Raw genomic sequence first — 19,190 nt, 5'->3', positions numbered from 1 at the left:
CAAATCAGCAGAAGCTCTTGTGAGAAAATATTATTTTGATAATTAACTTTTTCAGCCCCCTGCATTCATGAAAAAATTGTCCCATTTTTTTCTTCAGCTTACTTATTTATTTGAGATAAGATCTCTATTTTGTTTATAACAAAATATTTACTGCATTTGAAGTTGTCTTTGAAAATAAAATAAAAATCAAACTGACTCGGCCCTTTAAATTTAAACGTAGCCGTAAAGCGCGAAAAAGGCGTTCGAAAGCAAAAGGTCAGAGCATTGTCAGCTGGAGGAGGACGAATACTGCAAACAATCAAGGTAAGATCGATACATTTATATTTTCTTAGCGATTGCTTCGTTATATCTATGTTGTGTGAGTTAATGGAATAACTTCTAATTTCGAAGTAACATTATTTTGGCAGTTTAACTCTTAAGATAGATCTATTATGGTTATCGAATGCGAAATGAACAAGTATCGATTGAACGGCCCGCCAATATTTGCTCATGTTGCTCGATCTTGCCAACCTTCAGTCAGTTCTGCACGGTGAAAGTATTTAACTCTTATTTTGGCACAACAATGAAAAATGTATATATAATAGCCTATAGTGTAATTTTTCATTCATGTTTATACTTTGGGCATACAGTAATACTGCAGTAACTGCACTAGTTTTATTACTTTGTGACAGCATTTTTCGTTAACTAGCAATAATGCACAAATTACTACATGCTTTTTCTTACAAGCTTTTATGAGATGATTACAAAGTAACAATAGCCTAATAGATATTATTGAGCAAGTTGGTTCAGGTATTATTACTCTATGTATTTCACATTTTTAGTATAGTAATTTTAAAATTAGTTTGCCTGCTTTTTTTTCTTTTTCATTTAATGTTTTGAGTCAGGATGTCTTTCACCTTAATAACACATGTCAATGTGATTTGCTACAGAAAACTGCTGGTGGGAATAAAATAGCCTACGGTTTAGAGTTCACTGTCCCCATTAAGGTAAGCTGCTGATACATTTCATGTGGTACAAAATAAAAAAGTATCAAGGAAAAAGTTTGTTTGTTTGTTTGTTTGTTTTTCAGCGCACCTGGTTACTGTACTTCATGTAATTGTAGGTGTAATTACTGTGTCATGGAGAGAGAAAAGTGGAATATCACTCGCAGCAATTTAAGGAAAAGGGCTGTTAAAAGAGTCACCCAGTTTATGAAATCTTTGAATGATGAGGATATGGATTGTACTAATGAAGAGCATAGTGTTGAAAATGAAGTAGTTACTTCAAGCTTTGTTTTGCCACCAATCTGTAGATCAGAAAGTGATGGGGAAAGTGAATCAGCAAGTGACGAGGATAGCCTTGATATTACTAAAGGTTTAGCGGGATGTTTGAGAGACTGGGCAACACATTTTCGCATTTCATTGATTGCTTTGTCTGCCCTTTTGTCGATACTGAAAGTCCATCACCCATCTTTGCCAAAAGATGCAAGAACATTACTCAAAACACAGACTCAACATAGTGTTGTTTCCTTGGCGAGTGGATCATTCCATTACTTTGGTATACAGAAAATGTTCAGCCACATATTTCAGAAGCTTACATCAGTTGTCCGGAATCATCACAGCTTCAAATTGCAATTAAACATGGATGGTCTTCCAATTTTTAAAAGTTCAGGTGTACAGTTCTGGCCAATTTTAGGAATGCTCCAGGCTTACAGTAGAAAACCTGTGCTGATTGCTCTTTACTGTGGGAAATCGAAGCCTCAGTCCTTGTCAGAATATCTGAAGGATCTGGTCTGTGAGTTGAAATCCTTGAGCACTGGTTTTGTTGTTAATGGAAAGACCTTCTTCTTGACTGTGTGCTCGGTAATCTGTGATGCTCCTGCGAGGGCTTTTATTAAGGGTATTAAGTCACACAATGGATACAGTGGCTGTGATAAATGTGTACAGTCTGGCATTTACATTAATAATCGCATGACATTCCCAGAACTTAATTCTAGGGTAAGAACCGATGTTTCTTTTTCAAATGCAGAGGATGAAGACCACCATGTACAACATTCCCCATTTTGTGAAACATCTGTTCCCATGGTTAGTGGATTTCCACATGACTATATGCATTTAGTGTGCTTAGGCGTGGTGCGTCGTCTGCTTGATTTGTGGATGGGAACTCGCGGCAAGTTGAGTTACCGTATTTCATCCAGGCAAGTGTCTATCATTTCTGGCAAACTGCTTGCTCTCAAGAGTTACATACCCTCTGAATTTGCTAGAAGACCAAGGGCACTTGATGAAAGGTTACGATGGAAAGCAACAGAACTTAGGCAGTTCTTACTTTACACTGGTCCAGTAGTTTTGAGGGATGTGCTGACTACTGAGGTTTACCAAAATTTTATGTTGTTGTCTGTGGGCATATATATCTTGGCAAGTCCAACATATTGTTTGCTGTTAAATGACTTTGCAAACACACTACTTAGATCATTTGTTAAGCATTTTGGGGAACTCTATGGTCATTGTTTTTTAGTGTACAACATACATGGTCTGACTCATCTCAGTGATGATGTGAAGGTGCATGGCCACTTAGATTTAATTTCAGGGTTTCCTTTTGAAAACTACTTAAAAAAAATTAAAGGAATGGTTAGAAAACCTAGCTCACCACTGCAGCAAGTTATACGCAGAATTTCAGAACTTGATTCAACAAGTTTAAATGATGAGGAAACCCGGAAAGCTCACAAAAAAATGAAAATGCTGCACTCAGATGGACCTGTTCCAGAAGGATTCACAGGAGCGGTCTCCCAATTTAAGGAACTGTCGATAGATGAGGTTGTCATCAACACATCAGAGAGGGACAGATGTATAAAGATGAACAATAAGATACTATTGGTTCAGAATATAATTGTCTTTGAAGGTGAGGAATATATTGTCTGCAAAGAATATAGACACATTGCAAAGTTCTTTGATTATCCCATTGAGTCCACAGATTTGGGAATTTGTTTTGTGTCAGATCTGTCACCAAAGCTGATGTGCTTAACATTAGATACCAATATGCAGAAGTGCGTCCGGTTGCCTTTGGAGGTTGGATTTGTTGTCATTCCACTTCTTCATGCAGACCCATCCTAAATGTCATTCATAGCGTGGTGTTTTGGTAGTCTTTAAATCTGAATTTTAGATAGTCCAATCTTTTTCAAATTGAATTAATTTATGTGCAGATTGGCATTTAGACAGCAGTGACAGAGTCCAGCCTGCCTTGGGTTATTTCAGTAGGTGTGTATACCATATTTATACTTCTAATAACTTGGTTCTGAAACATGTGTTAATAAGGACATTTATGTGCACTTAAACCATCATTCACCCTTTAAAGCCCTTATTATGATTATCATAAAAAAATGACTTCTAATTATGTTCATTTGTTTAAATTAAAAAAGTGCAAAAGTTATAAGTGCATACTCTTAATGTTAGTTACTTTATGCCTCTTTCTGTTCTAGGTCATGTTTTACATTGTAGAGTTTCTAGAAACCCAAGAAGTTGAAGTGGTACCAGCACTTTGGGTTGAAAAGGAAATATGTCAATGGCCAGCTCAATACAGACGTGATGAATTAGTAAAGGCCATACGAAGTGAGGAGCAACCTGGACACACGTGGGACGCATATTGTGTTCGAATTTTATATAAAGCTGGTATGCATATCACATATTATTATTTACCAATAGGCTTCACTAGTTTGAAAAAAAATCTAATGATATTTCTTTACAGCAACCTACAAAGCTGCTCGTCTAAAACTTCCTCAAGCGGAAACACAAACTGACCTTCAAACAGCAGAGGAAGAAGATGTGGATGACATTCCAAAGAAAAAGCGAAAAAGGCTGTAAGTATTAAACTGCCATTCTACTACTATTGCTGTAGGCATAAAAAATGGTGTTTATTGCTTGTAATATGTTTTGTTCCTCTTTAATATTTACTTTTGAAGCTATATTTGTTTATATAAGCTACAATTTAAAAGTGTAATTTAAAAGTGTAAAACTTATTTTTAAAGTGTAATTATTTTATTAAAAAAGTTCTTATAAATACATACAGTATGTAATTCCATCAAAAACATTTTTTGAGGTGACTCAATCATGATCATGAGGTGACTAAAGATTCCCAGTTCCCAGCCATAATACAATGATTTATTGCTTGTCTTTGTTGAATAATACAGAAGATAAAGAGCTTAAAAATCTAGTATATTAAATCGCATTATTAGTAAAAAAAAGTAAATAAATAAAATAAAAATTAAAAACACATTTAGATTATTTTCCCAAATCGTTCGACTAACATTATTACATGTTCGGCCTCAAACTCTGACCATGATGACATTGTGTCACTACTAAAAGAGATTGAATCTGATCTTAGATTTGTTAGTGCATTAACATTTCTGCAAATGTTTAGACTGGTTGGGGGGTAATATGCTTGTTATATATGCTTAGGGAAACCCTGGACATTGGCCTTAAATACAAGCTTAAATTTAAAAAAAGCGTACAGCTGGGCAGATAAGGGCAGGAACACAAAGCATTGACGATCCTTAAGAGAAACAGTTGGGCAACTAGGAGATAGTGGTGACAGAAGCGAGAAACAGGGCAGGCAGGGAGGAACAGGAACAGCAGAAATTTGAGACACTACCAGACTAGACTGAGACTGATCTGTGAAATTGATTAAAATAAATTTTGATTTTATTTTCTGTGCCCCCTGACAAGACCAAACATTCACTTTGAGAGCGACGACGAAGATTTGGTCAAACAAAAAGGATTGTTGCCTCCAGCCCCAAAGATAACAGGACCAAACTTTGCAATTGAGTCTGCAATAAAGAGAAGGGTTCAAAAGCTTGAAACCCCAAAGCATATGACAAGTCCTGAGCCCAGACACTCTGTGACAAGTCCTGAGCCCCGGCGTGCTGAAAAAAGCCCCGAACCCAGTCGGTCTATGGGAAATTCTGAAGCACAACAGTCAGGAACAGTTACTTTAAGTGGTCTTGCTCGTAAGTGATTTATTAAATAAATACTCATGTCTCTTTCTAGATTTGTTTTCACAGGTAAATACAATTTATTATCTGTCAAAATTACGTAAATCACATGTTTGTCTTTATTTTTAGCTCTTCTGCATAGAATTCTTACAAATCAGGAAATGATGATGGATCAACTCAAAGTCATTCTGATGAACATGCAGAAAATGGGCGAACCTGCTCATGGGCAGGATCCCATCGACAGAGACTTACTGCCACTGAAAGATCTTACCTCCCTGCTGGCTCTGGAAAAACGTCTGAGGGAAGAGGCTGACCTCAAAAAAAAAATGGTAACTAACACTTTGCCTCACCAGCATATTGCATAAACTACTCTGACATATATTCAGTTTGACTAAACTTTAATCAGACAATATATTAATATTCCACTTTATTGGACCATGGAAAACTAAAATTGATATTTTAAACTGGGGATCATTGCGGTATTAGACTTGCAGCATTTTTGTTTTGTTTTACTATAGTTTAAAATCTTGTGTTTAAACCTCAAGGACACTGCAACTTCATGTTGTCAGTTGAATATGGAACTGCATCAGTGATAGAGTGACAGTCCTACAGTAGATAACAGGTTAAGAAAGCAAGTATCCAACAAAGAGACTTGTTCTAAATGCCAACTAAGCGTGAAGTGATATAATGTATTTTTTTTATTTTATTCTGAATTAGGTAACTGTGAGTAGTGTTTATATAAAACATTTATCCATGTTTTTTAAATGATCTTTTTTAGATTACTGCATTGAGCTTCATTGGAGGAGTTGATGTTAAGGATAGCGTTTGGCGGGTTATGGGGCACTGTATTACCAACTCCCTTGGCAAACAACTTAACTGGCGTGGCATCAATGGCAAAACAGCTTTCCACAAACTGCAGCTGAAAGATGTCATTACTGGTAAGTGTTACAGTACATTGCATCTTCAGTCTAATAAGTCCATTCTCTATTTCTTGCATGCTTGATGCATATTTACTCAAATTACGTAATTATTAAAAAGGTTGATTAAAAAGTAAACACTTAAATGCATACTTGCACGGGTATGACAGCCAGCAGTTTATCACTAAAAGCTTTATTGTGGAAACAATCCCAAACATAGCTGTCCATCTCCACACATGGAGCTCTCATACAATAAGAAACTGATGCAACAGACAATCCATATTTCCTGATGCATCCCTTACTAAAAAGAAGTATACTTTACAGTTAGGTCTGGGCGATAAAACAATAATGAAAATTATCGCAATATAATTTTTCTCAATAAAACAATATCAAGAGTTTGATAAATGTTTGATAATGTTTATGCGCCAGAAGCGGAACAAAACTCATTTGAACCTCGCGCCACACTGAACATGTATCCGCTCGGCTCAAGTCCAAACTGCATCGCAGCGTTTATCAGATCAGATGTGTTTACTTGCTGAATGGTCTTGATCACACGACCACTAAACAGCTGTGAGATCCAGTGAGAAGCGCTTGAATTCAGCGAAGAACACCAATGTCTCAGTGATTTAAACCAGTTTAAAGGCACATGAAACAGCGCTGACAAACAGGAGAAACACTGTGTGCAACGAGGCAGTTAGAAGGCTTTTCCGTCTACAAAGTCCCATCATTTACCATGGATTTACTGTAACGTTAGCCTAGTAATATTAACTGCACAATGAAATGTGGGATATACATATTGAATTGTATTATATTATTAATGTAGACAATGTATTAAAGGACTAATGGAATATAATTACTGTATTTAATAATGTATTTAGGCTACTGTTTTTCATACAAATACCATAGAAACCATAAAGTTACATTTTGCCATGATAGTTAGGTGCTATAGGGCTATGCCTGGTTTTATCTGTAGTTATCATGATCTAATTGCATGACACTGGATGACCAATGGTTCATTTTAACAAAACTCAAACAGTCAGAATATTAAATTTTATCAAATAAAAATGAGGTTGTTCTATTAAACATGCTGTCGATTGTGCCATTACTGCGAATATCACAACAAAAGGCAAAGAGAAAATCACTCACAGCTCTTGAATAAATAACTTCAGCTTTAATAAGCATTAATCTATCTATGATAAACTATGCAGTGTTATTTTATATTTGATTACTTTATTATAATTAATTTTTAGACCATACCTGAACAGTAATGTTAGTTGACCCTCCTGAAATTAAAGCACTAGGCCTATATAATGTGTATCTTTATTTAATTGTTTATCTTTTTTTATCTATTGTTTATCTTTGTTTAATACTAGTGCAAAATGCCCGTGCAAAATCAGTTTTGTTTGTGTTTTAGTATGCTAAACATCGAGAAAATGCTACGCTTGAGCAAACAGTTTGTAAATAGGTTACTACAAATGATGGCAAAGTGCCCGTGCAAAATCAGTTTTGTTTGTCTTTTAGTAATTGTTGGTTTGGTGTGTTTGAGAGCTCATTGTTACAGTAACACAGCAAAAGTTCTGTGACATAATTGAGTGCAAAATGCATGATTAAGGTGTAAAATGGTCCCAAACATAACTCCGGCGTGCTCGCTATACATGTTTTGCGGTTGAGCAGCACGCACGCGTGCATGAAGACCTGCTTAATCGATGATTGATAAGTTGTATCGATTAAATGTATTATCGACAATTAATCGATCGTCGATTAATCGCTGACATCCCTAGTGATGGATGATTAAGGAATTTGGCCTTTGTGTTTCCTCATATTTAAACTCCTCTGAAACAAGAAATCATAGCTATACAATTCCATGTTCCTAGTCACCCTGGTTTGCTAAAAAAGGTTAAACTTGTGCATTTTGGGCATCTGGAAACAAAGAGTGTCCTTGTCCGTGGCCAAAATGTTCTTTACAGTGGCACTGGCAAAGTATGCACTTGGCTACTGCTTGTCTGCTAAGATTTTCAAAAGTTGTCTAATCCATCCTTGCATTTACAATGTTATATATTTTTAGGAACTGTCAGAAACAATAGACTTACAGCTGCGCCACCGATCAAGAAATTGAAACATTTATTAAAAATGGCTTCATCTGTCAAGTGACCGAGACGGAGGGAGAAGAGAAAGGGAGAAACGGAGGAGGTCCCAAGACACCTGTAAGTCAGTTACATTGTGTTTTTGCTATATGTGTATAGCATGGTCTGTCTGAATACTTGATTCTGATTGGCTGCAAGGTATACATTAAAACATTGGTAAAACTTTAACATTAGTTAAAGGGTTAGTTCACCCAAAATGAAAATTCTGTAAGTAATTACTCATGTTGTTCCAACCCGTAAGACTTCCGTCCATCTTCGGAACACAAATTAAGATATTTATGATGAAATCTGAGAGCTGGATCACTCCTCCCAGGCTTCTAAGGGATTGAAACTTGCCCGCCCAGAAAACGTATTGAAAACATCGTTAAAATAGTCCAAGTGACAACAGTGACTCAACCATAAGTTTATCAAGCGATGAGAATAATTTTCATGCGCAAAAAACAAACAAAAACAACAACTTTATTCCACTATTCATTTTCGGCTACTTGGTTCAATCAAGTTCACGTAGTGTAACTGCGGGTTCTACGTTACCGTGCAGGCTCACTATTGGCCGACACTGGTCATGTGTGTGATGCGCTGCGCAGTTAAACTATGTGAAATTACTTGAACTAAACATAGAACTAAGCAGCCGAAAATCAATAGTGGAATAAAGTCGTTATTTTTGTTTGTTTTTTTGCGCACAAGAAGTATTCTCGTTCACTTTCAAATTTGCGATCTTGGTGTCACATTCTACAAGAACAGATAATTGTCTGCTTATATCTATACACCTTTCACTTTTTAAGACTAAAACAAAAGATGGATTCATTGTTATTCTTAATTAAAAAGCTCAACAACAATAAAACAGTACATTGACAATGACAAACTAGCTTACATAACAGTTATTAACAAACACGAATAAGATGAGGCATGGCATAATGCTGTATTATAGACCAAGTATATTACAGAATGTTTAGCAAACTCTGAGGTCTTTTACTTTAGTTTGAAACAAAATCCTCCGTTGCACTCCGTCCGCGACGCGGCGAGTATAAACCAGGCTCTACCCATGAAGCGCTCGCTGAAAGCACCTCTCTTCACGTGATCAGTGAGATCTGACTCCTGCTACAATGTGCTGCGGCTGGCAGCACGCGCTGTATGAAGCAGACACTTTGGAGCAGCGCAGATCATGCACTCGTACAAATGCGACCACGTCAAATTTTAACTCGCAAAAAATTACCATTTTGGTCGCAGTCTAGAGCCCTGTCATGTTAAATTTAATCTTCGTATTACAACAATAAAAAACATTTTATTTATAAAAAGCTTTAGCAGCAACACTAATATTAGCAGTAAGCAAAATAAATGTAGAATGTATAATGTTTTCAAATGGAGAAAATAAATAAAGGACAAGAGTCATATCAACTTCATTTTTAACTACAGTTTTAGTAGGTTTATAAGCTGTTAAATAGGCTAAAGAGTGAAGAATAATTCACTGGATAATGTTAATTCACTGAATAATATTCTCTGGAATATTGGAATATAACAAGCATTGTATTTTATTGCATTTCTCAACTGGCATGCTATATTTTTTGTCATTCTAAATGATGCTGCTGACAGTGCGGTTTATCTTTGCATTTACACAGAACTATACTCAAACTGCGATCGATTGCAGAGAATTTCCATAGAGTTGTATTAATTTAGATGTTTATAAACAAAATAATGGTTATATAGTAAGTGTTGATACAATTTAGGGTGCTTCAAAAAAGTGAATCTTGTTAAAAGTTACATGCAGTGGCCGTGCTGAGCATTTTTTGAGCATCAACCAGCTGAGTGAACTGCAATATGAAGCGGCTTCACAAGACTAATGATGAGCATATAGACAACAGAGAGAGAATTAAATTCAATGTTTTTATTTCCAACATGCAATCATTCATGGCTGTATTATTTAATTCATGCAAAGTTACGTCTTTATTGGGAGAGGACTTGACGGATTATCTACGTGACTCCGACTTCACGAGACTAATAGACCACAGAGAGAGCATTCAATTCTGCGCTTTTATTTCCAACATGCGCTAATTCATGGCTGTGTTATTTCACTCAAAGTTACATCTTTATAGGGACAGGGCTTGACAGAGTATCTTATTTATCGTATTTTATAGAGCCAAGTTGCATAAACTACATATCAGGCATTTATGTAATACATCTAATTTGTGCATTAATGACTGTAATATTAAATAGTTTACTAACTACAGCAAATCAAGTACCTGCACGCCGTTGTTGTTGTCTCATCTCCCCTCGGCGTTTATTGGTGAATCCGATATTACAAAACCGATATCCGATTATGGAAAAATGGCTAAATATCGGGGAAATATCGGTAAATCGATATATCGGTCGATCTCTAATTGTGACGCTCCCTAATGCATTATTCAAATCAAAAGTTGTATTTGTTAACATTAGTTAATGCACTGTGAACTAACATGAACAAACAGTGAATGACTGTAACATTAAAAAAGCTTAAATAATGCAGTTCATGTTAGTTAATACTAGTTAATACATTAATTAATGTTAACAATTAAGGCCTTAGAGTTACCAAACTGTTTAATGCACTGGTAGTTCCAGTCCATTTTTTCCCCATTCAGTATTAATGTGCTATTGCCATTAAAACACTATTGTAAAATCAGCATTCTGTTACTGAGTCAACAGTGTTTTTTTTGTGTGTGTGTATCCAATAAAGGCTTGCAAGATTGCCATGATGACACAGATGGGCCCAGTCAAGGAGGTCAAATTCTTTAATTTTGGATGGCTCCATTTGCCAATGTTTTCTAGTGTGTTTACTTCTGCGTTGTCTGTTTTTTGTTTTTGTTTTTTTGGATGACCAACTGGAAACATGTTTTGTTTTTTGTTTAGTTCTAAGATGCTTTATATGCACATATTTTGTGTTTGTTCATTATTACTATTTTTTTTTTAGATTGCTTTCCAGTTTTGAAAATGGAAACTTGCACTTGGTTGTTCTTTGACAATATTAATAAATAATGCAAATGATTTCAGAAATGTGTTTAAATCATCTGTTGTAACTTCTCTTAACATAAAAGGGGCATTTTACATTTCCCTTTAGTTTATATCTCTTAGTGTCAATGATATGGCACAGCATGCACACACAAAACACACAGTTATGGTTTATTTATGTAATTCTTGGCTAACATGTGGCTGAACAACTGGCCTACTTGTGGACCAGATCTGGCAAACAGGAGTGCATTGCAAAAGTGCCACCATTCCATGCTGCATGAGGAATGTTGGGAAAGACCAGGGTTTGTATAAAAATCAACTGAGGCCAGGTGTGGTTTATTTGGTTTGTTGTTGGGTTACATGTGGCATTGCTATGGCTTAATTGTGGCTCAAATCTGGCAAACAGGAGTGGACTGCCTTAAGTGCCATAATGTTCATCTGGCCCACATGCCGCGTGAAATGATGGCACTTGGGCGGTCCGCTCCTGTTTGCCAGATTTGGGCCACAATTAAGCCATAGCAATGCCGCATGTCAGCCATAAAAAAAATAATGAAGCAGAACTGGCACACATCTGGCCCAGACACCAACATTGCTGAGGCCCAGATCTGGCCCACACTTGACACTTTCATGTGGCCCACATGCCGCTTGGAATGATGGCACTTGGGCGGTCCGCTCCTGTTTGCCAGATTTGGGCCACAATTAAGCCATAGCAATGCCACATGTCAGCCATAAATAAAATAATGAAGCAGAACTGGCACACATCTGGCCCAGACACCAAAATTGCTGTGGCCCAGATCCGGCCCACACTTGACACTTTCATCTGGCCCACATACCGCGTGGAATGATGGCACTTGGGCGGTCCGCTCCTGTTTGCCAGATTTGGGCCACAATTAAGCCATAGCAATGCCGCATGTCAGCCATAAAAAAAATAATGAAGCAGAACTGGCCCACATCTGGCCCAGACACCAAAATTGCTGTGGCCCAGATCCGCCCACACTTGACACTTTCATCTGGCCCACATACCCTTTGAACTGTAAACTGTGGGCCAGATGTGGGCCAGTTCTGCTTCATTTGTTTTTTTTTCCGGCTGAGATGCGGCATTGCTATGGCTTAATTGTGGCCCAAATCTGGCAAACAGGAGCGGACCGCCAAGTGCCATCATTCCACGCGGTATGTGGGCCAGATGAAAGTGTCAAGTGGGCGGATCTGGGCCACAGCAATTTTGGTGTCTGGGCCAGATGTGCCAGTTCTGCTTCATTATTTTATTTATGGCTGACATGCGGCATTGCTATGGCTTAATTGTGGCCCAAATCTGGCAAACAGGAGCGGACCTCCCAAGTGCCATCATTCCACGCGGTATGTGGGCCAGATGAAAGTGTCAAGTGGGCGGATCTGGGCCACAGCAATTTTGGTGTCTGGGCCAGATGCGGCCAGTTCTGCTTCATTTGTTTTTTATGGCGGACATGCGGCATTGCTATGGCTTAATTGTGGCCCAAATCTGGCAAACAGGAGCGGACCGCCCAAGTGCCATCATTCCATGCGGTATGTGGGCCAGATGAAAGTGTCAAGTGTGGGCCGGATCTGGGCCACAGCAATTTTGGTGTCTGGGCCAGATGTGGGCCAGTTCTGCTTCATTTGTTTTTTTTATGGCGGACATGCGGCATTGCTATGGCTTAATTGTGGCCCAAATCTGGCAAACAGGAGCGGACCGCCCAAGTGCCATCATTCCACGCGGTATGTGGGCCAGATGAAAGTGTCAACTGTGGGCCGGATCTGGGCCACAGCAATTTTGCTATCTGGGATATTACTGAGTTCTTTTTGTGGGATTTGTGTACACACAGCAGTGTGTGTGAAAAGTGACTAGTGCGCATAGAGGAGGAGAGTGTGCTACTACAGGTGGTTTGTACAGGCCCACTCACCTGTGTGTAGCACACTTCAAATTGCACGTTACATGTTACAGGAGGTAGGGGGTTTGTATGGGGGTTCAGAGAGGGGCGGGGTGATTTGAGTTCAGGGCTCTCACAGCCTGGGGGAAAAAGCTGTTGAGCAGTCTGGCAGAGCGGGCTCTGATGCTCCGCACCGCCTTCCTGATGGTAGGAGCTGGAAGAGACTGTGGGAGGGTGTGTGGAGTCCTTCACGATACTATTGGCTTTGCTGGAGCATCGTGTGAGGAAAATATCCAGGATGGAGGGGAGAGGGGCACCGATGATCCTTGCAGCGGTGTTCACTGTCCGCTGGAGGGTCTTGCGGTCTGCTGCAGTACAGTTCCCGTACCAGACAGTGATGCAGCTGGTCAGCACACTCTCAATGGTGCCCCTGTAGAAAGTGGTGAGGATGGGTGGAGGGAGACTTGCTCTTTTCAGCCGGCGGAGGAAGTGTAGGCGCTGTTGTGCCTTCTTGGAGAGTGACATGGTGTTGGTGGACCAGGTGAGATCCTCTGTGATGTGCACCCCCAGGAATTTAGTGCTGCTGACTCTCTCCACAGTCGAGCTGTCGATGGTCAGTGGGGGGTGATCAACGGAGTTTCTCCTGAAGTCCATCACAACCTCCTTTGTCTTACTCACATTGAGGGACAGGTTGTTAGTGCCACACCATTCAGCCAGCTGTGCCACTTCCTCTCTGTAGTGCGTTTCATCGTTGTTGCTGATGAGACCTACCACTGTTGTGTCGTCAGCAAACTTGATGATGTGGTTGGAGCTGGACTTGGCAGTGCAGTCGTGGGTCAGCAGCGTGAAGAGCAGCGGGCTGAGCACACAGCCTTGTGGGGCACCTGTGTTCAGTGTGGTAGTGCTCGAGGTGTTGTGGCCGACACGGACTGACTGAGGTCTTCCGGTTAGAAAGTCCAGGATCCAATTGCAGAGGGAATTGTTAAGGCCCAGCAGGTTGAGTTTATTTATGAACTGTTGTGGGATTATTGTGTTGAATGCTGAGCTGAAGTCAATGAACAGCATTCTAACGTAGGAGTCTTTATTTTCTAGGTGGGTAAGAGCCAGGTGGAGAGTGGAGGAAATTGCATCGTCCGTAGAGCGGTTCGGACGGTATGCAAACTGGAGCGGATCGAGTGTGTTGGGAGGCTGGTTTTGATGTTGTGCATGACTAACCTCTCAAAGCACTTCATTATGATTGGAGTCAGTGCTATGGGACGGTAGTCATTTAGACAGGACACAGGTGATTTCTTTGGTACTGGTATGATTGTTGTGGATTTGAGACATGTGGGGACGACTGCCTGGCTCAGCGAGGTGTTGAAGATATCTGTTAGGACATCTGTCAGCTGTGCAGCACAGTCTTTCAGTACACGGCCAGGTATGTTGTCGGGACCCGCAGCCTTGCGTGGGTTGATCCTAGATAGGGACTTCCTTACGCCGGCTGGAGACAGACAGAGCGCCTGGTCATTGGGAGGTGTGGGCAGTTTTGTGCAGGTGTGTCATTCTGCATTTCAAACCGTGAATAAAAGTGGTTGAGTGTATCTGGGAGGGATGTGTCATCATCACAGGCCTGTGGCGGGGGCTTGTAGTCTGTGATGGTCTGAATAGCTTGCCACAGGCTCCGTGTGTCACTGCTGTCTGTGAAGTGATTGTTGATTTTTTGAGCATATGACCGTTTTGCATTTTTGATGCTGCGGGACAGATTGGCTCTTGCTGTTTTGAGGGCTGCTTTATCTCCTGATCTGAATGCTTCATCTCTGGTCTTTAGCAGCCCACGAACCTCTGCTGTCATCCATGGCTTCTGGTTGGCGCGTGTGGTGATGGTTTTGGTGACTGTCACATCATCAGTGCACTTTTGGATGTAAGCAGTCACTGTTTCAGTGTACTCCTGCAGGTCTGTGTGGTTGTTGTAGGTGGCCGCCTCTTTGAACATGTTCCAGTCTGTGTCCTGGAAGCAGTCCTGCAGTGCTGAGGTGGCATTGTTTGGCCATACCTTGATCTGTTTGTGAACCGGTTTGGCCAGTTTCAGAAGTGGTCTGTATGCTGGGATTAGCATAACAGAGATGTGGTCCGAGAACCCGAGGTGGGGGCGGGGTTCAGCTTTGTATGCGCTCTTAACTGTTGTGTAAACAAAGTCCAGTGTGTTATTTCCCCTTGTTGCAAAGTTCACATGTTGGTAGAACTTTGGCAAAACTGTCTTTAAGTTTGCGTGGTTGAAGTCACCGGCTATGATGAAAAAGCCGTCGGGATTATTTGTTTGTTGTTCGCTGATGGCGCTGTACAGCTCGCGAAGCGCGTCCTTTGCGTTTGCGCACGATGGGATGTATACCGCAACAATAACAATGGCCGTGAACTCCCGCGGCAGATAGAACGGTCGACACTTCACAAACATAAACTCCACCAGCGATGAACAGTGTTTTGTCACTACCCCAGCATTGTTACACCATTAGGGTTGACGTACACACACAAGCCACCGCCGCGAGTCTTACCAGACAGTGATGAATCTCTGTCCGCGCGGTAGCAAGTTAGTCCATGCAGCTGAATGGCGGAGTCCGGGATGTTGTCGTTCAGCCATGTTTCAGTGAAAACAAACACACAAAAATCCCTTGTCTCATGCTGTGTAGATCGACTGAGTTGAATTAAGTCCAGTTTGTTTTCCAGAGAGCGAACGCTTGAGAGCATGAGTGTTGGAAGAGCTGGTCTTGTGGGGTTTTCCTCAGCCTAGCTCAGATACCTCCGCTACCGCTTCCGTCCTCTCTCACACCGCTTGCGACGCCGCCTTGTGCGGGTAGCGACAGTAGGCGAGGCCGCGGTCTCGAGGTCCGGCTTCAGCAGTAAACAGAGGCCTCGTAGCTTCTCAGTAGCCGCCGGCAAGAGTTGGTCTTTGTATGCGTTGCCGATATCCAAAAGTCTTTGGCGAACATATATGAGTTTAGGAGTGATTTCCTTATGAACTAGCGGTAAATTTACACTATTTGGAGACGAACAGACGACATTAAAAGACAAAAAAGCACCGTCTTTGGGACCTGGAGCAGCCGCTGCGTCTGATCGCGCCGCCATATTGGATCCTAATGACTTTATGAACTATTTTACTTCCAAGATCGATACTATTAGAGATAAAATTGTAACCATGCAGCCGTCAGTATCGCATCAGATAGTGCACTATAGATCCCCTGAGGAACAATTCCACTCATTCTCTACTATAGGAGAGGAAGAATTGTATGAACTTGTTAAATCATCTAAACCAACAACATGTATGTTAGACCCTATTCCATCTAAACTACTAAAAGAGGTGCTTCCAGAAGTCATAGATCCTCTTTTGGCTATTATTAAGTCATCTTTGTCATTAGGATATGTCCCCAAAACCTTCAAATAGGCTGTTATTAAGCCTCTCATTAAAAAAACACAACTTGACCCCAAAGATCTAGTTAACCCCTTAACTGTCACTCACAGTTTTGAACACAGACATTAACCCTCTGGGGTCTGAGGGTGTTTTGGGGCCCCGGAGAAGTTTTGACATGCCCTGACATTTGTGCTTTTTTCAGTTGCTTATAAACATTTGAATGGCTAAAGTCTAAAAACACTGTATTCAGCACAAACTGGGCTACAATAATATGTGAGCAGCTTGTACGTACATGATTTTGTTTTTGAGAAAATAACGTTTATGCACGGTTAGAAAAAAACTTACATTTTAAAGTAACTGAAATAAGGCCATAAAGCACATACAGAACATTTGTTCACAAGACTTTTGAGAACTGGATCTTGTAGCCTAGAATATTTGCTTCAAAATGATCTGAAAATAATCTAACTCACTATATTGAGAAAACACTTTTTTTTAAGTCACTTTTTGAGTGGAAAGGCTCTATGTGAGAGGGCGTGACTCACAGAGAAGAGTGTGACTGAGAGAGAAGAGTTACAAGAAAGAATGTGAGGAAAAAAGAAATGTGTATAGATATAACTATCACATAAAGTAACTTGAGATTCACTTGCGAGTGCAGTTAAACAGTTTATTAGGAACAAACAAACAAATAAACAACAGAAGAGTCAGGACATCATGGGTGTCATCACCTTCTCCAATACAGAGAAAGGAATCACAATCATAAGACAAGAAATAAAAGACACCCTTGTGCAGGAATCAGGTAAATACTCAGGAATCAGGATTACAGTTACTGCAAAACTGTTAATTTTACAACTGCTTAAGCAGTGTGTTATATTAACAAAGTTCAATTATTCTTGTTCCGTATGTTTAAGAGGATTTTGTTTCTATATTACTGCAAGTTAATGTAAAATTTTATTAAATCAACAAACAATAGTCCATCTTGAATGATCTGACGTAATTCCGGTAAAATTCCTACTTCTCTTCTACTTCCTGCGGATTTAAAGGACGATTTCGTTTGTGCGCCCCCTGTCGTTTCAAAGAATATCTCAACGGCGAACGCGTCAAGTATAAACGCCTCGTCCGTTTGGGGAGGTGCGCGCGCAGTCAGCGGAGGCTCGCGAAGCGGAGCCAGGCGCGAGTATAAACTCACACACAGGTGTATTGTGCAAACTGTACATAATAGCGATGTTTAGATAACTATATAAAAATTCACGTTTTTTTTATTTTATTTTTTTTATATTTAACTTACAGATCTCAGTTTAAATGCTTCAGTTCGTTTTCTATTCTCTTTTGTCAGTTTAAATGCTTCAGTTGTTTTGATATATTATATTATGTTCGGCCTATATTATAAACCTAATAAATAAATGACCTTGTTTTTCAAGGCTGTATTTATTTGATCAAAATACAGAAAAATAAAACCAGTAATATTGTGAACTCTTAGGCTATTGCAATTTCTAATATTGGTTTTCTATTTTAATATATTTTAAAATATAGTGTATTCCTGTAAAGCAAAGCTGCATTTTCAGCATTATTACTCCACTCTTCAGTGTCACATGATCCTTCTGAAATCATTCTAATATGCTGATTTATAATCAGTGTTGTGCTGCTTAATATTTTTTGGAACCTTTTTTCTTTGATTCTTTGATTAGGCTAATAAAAAGTTAAAAAGAACAGCATTAATTAAAAATATAAATATTTTCTAACACTATAAGTCTTTGTTATTGCTTTTTATCCAATTAACACATCCTTGCTGAATAAACATATTAATAAAAAAATAAATATGAAAGAAAAAATTGACTGACCCCAAACTTTTGAATAGTAGTGTATACTGTAACACAAAATTTCTATTTTGAATCACTGTTCTTTTTAACTTTTTATTTCTCAAAGAATCCTGAAAAGTATCACAGGTCCCAAAAAATATTAAGCAGCACAACTTTTTCCAACATGTATTATAAATTTGCATATTAGAATGATTTCTGAAGGATCATGTGACACTGAAAGCTTTGCTGAATAGTTTTCAAATAGAAAACTTTTATTCAAAATTGCAATAATATTTCACAATATTATTTTGCGAAATAATATTCAGTATTTTTTATCAAATAGATAGAGCCTTGATGAGCCTAAGAAACTTCTTTAAAAAAAATTACTGACCCCAAACTTTTGAATGGTAGTGTATTGTACTGTAAAAATGTTTTCTCAGATAACCTAAAATGTGCATCATTTAGTTACATCAAGGGTCAAATCAAATATAAATAGCACATTAAAGTTAAAAGTTACACACTTTTTGTGTGTGTGCGCTGTACAGGTCTGGTATAAAGAATGTTTTTGCTCAGGTGGCTAAAATGTCCACCCAATAGAGAAAAGTTTTGCTCAGCAAGAAAAAAAAATAGAGGGAACATTGGTCAGGACCTTCTTTTTGTTTGAGAAATGGTTTAACTGAATGGCCCAGTGTGAAATACCCGACATCTACAACTACTTGTGTCCTTAAACCAAGGGCGTAGCTTTGGTTTGAACATTGGGGTTGAAAAGGACCCCGGGTCATGCTCCCTCTTAAGGTTTGTTTATTTATTTGTTTGTTTGCTTAAATGTTTTTTTTTTTTTTTTTTGTAAAATGGTCTTTTGTGCTATCCACCACACATGCAAAGTTGGTTGATTGCGTAACTGCAATAAAGTAATAGGCTAGTTAACAATTACTTGTTTATATAGGATATATACCGTATTGTCCCGAATATAAGATGATGTTTTTTTCTTGGAAATACATCTGAAAAAACGCGGTCGTCTTATATTCGGGGTCTAGACTTTGACATGTCAGTAATACACCCACAACAATAGGTGGCGCCAAAAACGCATATAACGAGTGTGCCATGAAATATGTAATATAAT

At 39.2% G+C, this 19,190-nt stretch overlaps 1 protein-coding gene across 1 annotated transcript; it reads left to right on the top strand.

The window, feature by feature from the left end:
• Positions 1-282: 282 nt before the first annotated feature.
• LOC131547941 (uncharacterized) lies at positions 283-6,419 on the top strand. The gene is made up of 8 exons (XM_058788730.1): positions 283-303; positions 930-986; positions 3,455-3,644; positions 3,721-3,832; positions 4,698-4,978; positions 5,093-5,292; positions 5,742-5,901; positions 6,310-6,419. The coding sequence occupies exons 3-8, from the start codon at positions 3,458-3,460 to the stop codon at positions 6,417-6,419; spliced, it is 1,050 nt and encodes a 349-aa protein (XP_058644713.1). The 5' UTR covers positions 283-303; positions 930-986; positions 3,455-3,457.
• The last annotated feature ends 12,771 nt before the right edge of the window (positions 6,420-19,190 follow it).

Source organism: Onychostoma macrolepis, chromosome 10, assembly GCF_012432095.1.
Source record: "Onychostoma macrolepis isolate SWU-2019 chromosome 10, ASM1243209v1, whole genome shotgun sequence".
Classification (NCBI taxonomy): domain Eukaryota; kingdom Metazoa; phylum Chordata; class Actinopteri; order Cypriniformes; family Cyprinidae; genus Onychostoma; species Onychostoma macrolepis.
The sequence above is the reverse complement of the archived record's forward strand: the minus strand, read 5'-3'. Positions and strand labels throughout refer to the sequence as shown.

Coding starts and splice junctions, on each gene's coding strand:
- LOC131547941 (XM_058788730.1), top strand. CDS start 3,458: ATGTTTTACATTGTAGAGTTTCTAGAAACCCAAGAAGTTGAAGTGGTA. Junction 4,979..5,092: donor TACTTTAAGTGGTCTTGCTC/GTAAGTGATTTA, acceptor CTTTATTTTTAG/CTCTTCTGCATAGAATTCTT. Junction 5,902..6,309: donor GCTGAAAGATGTCATTACTG/GTAAGTGTTACA, acceptor TTTATGCGCCAG/AAGCGGAACAAAACTCATTT.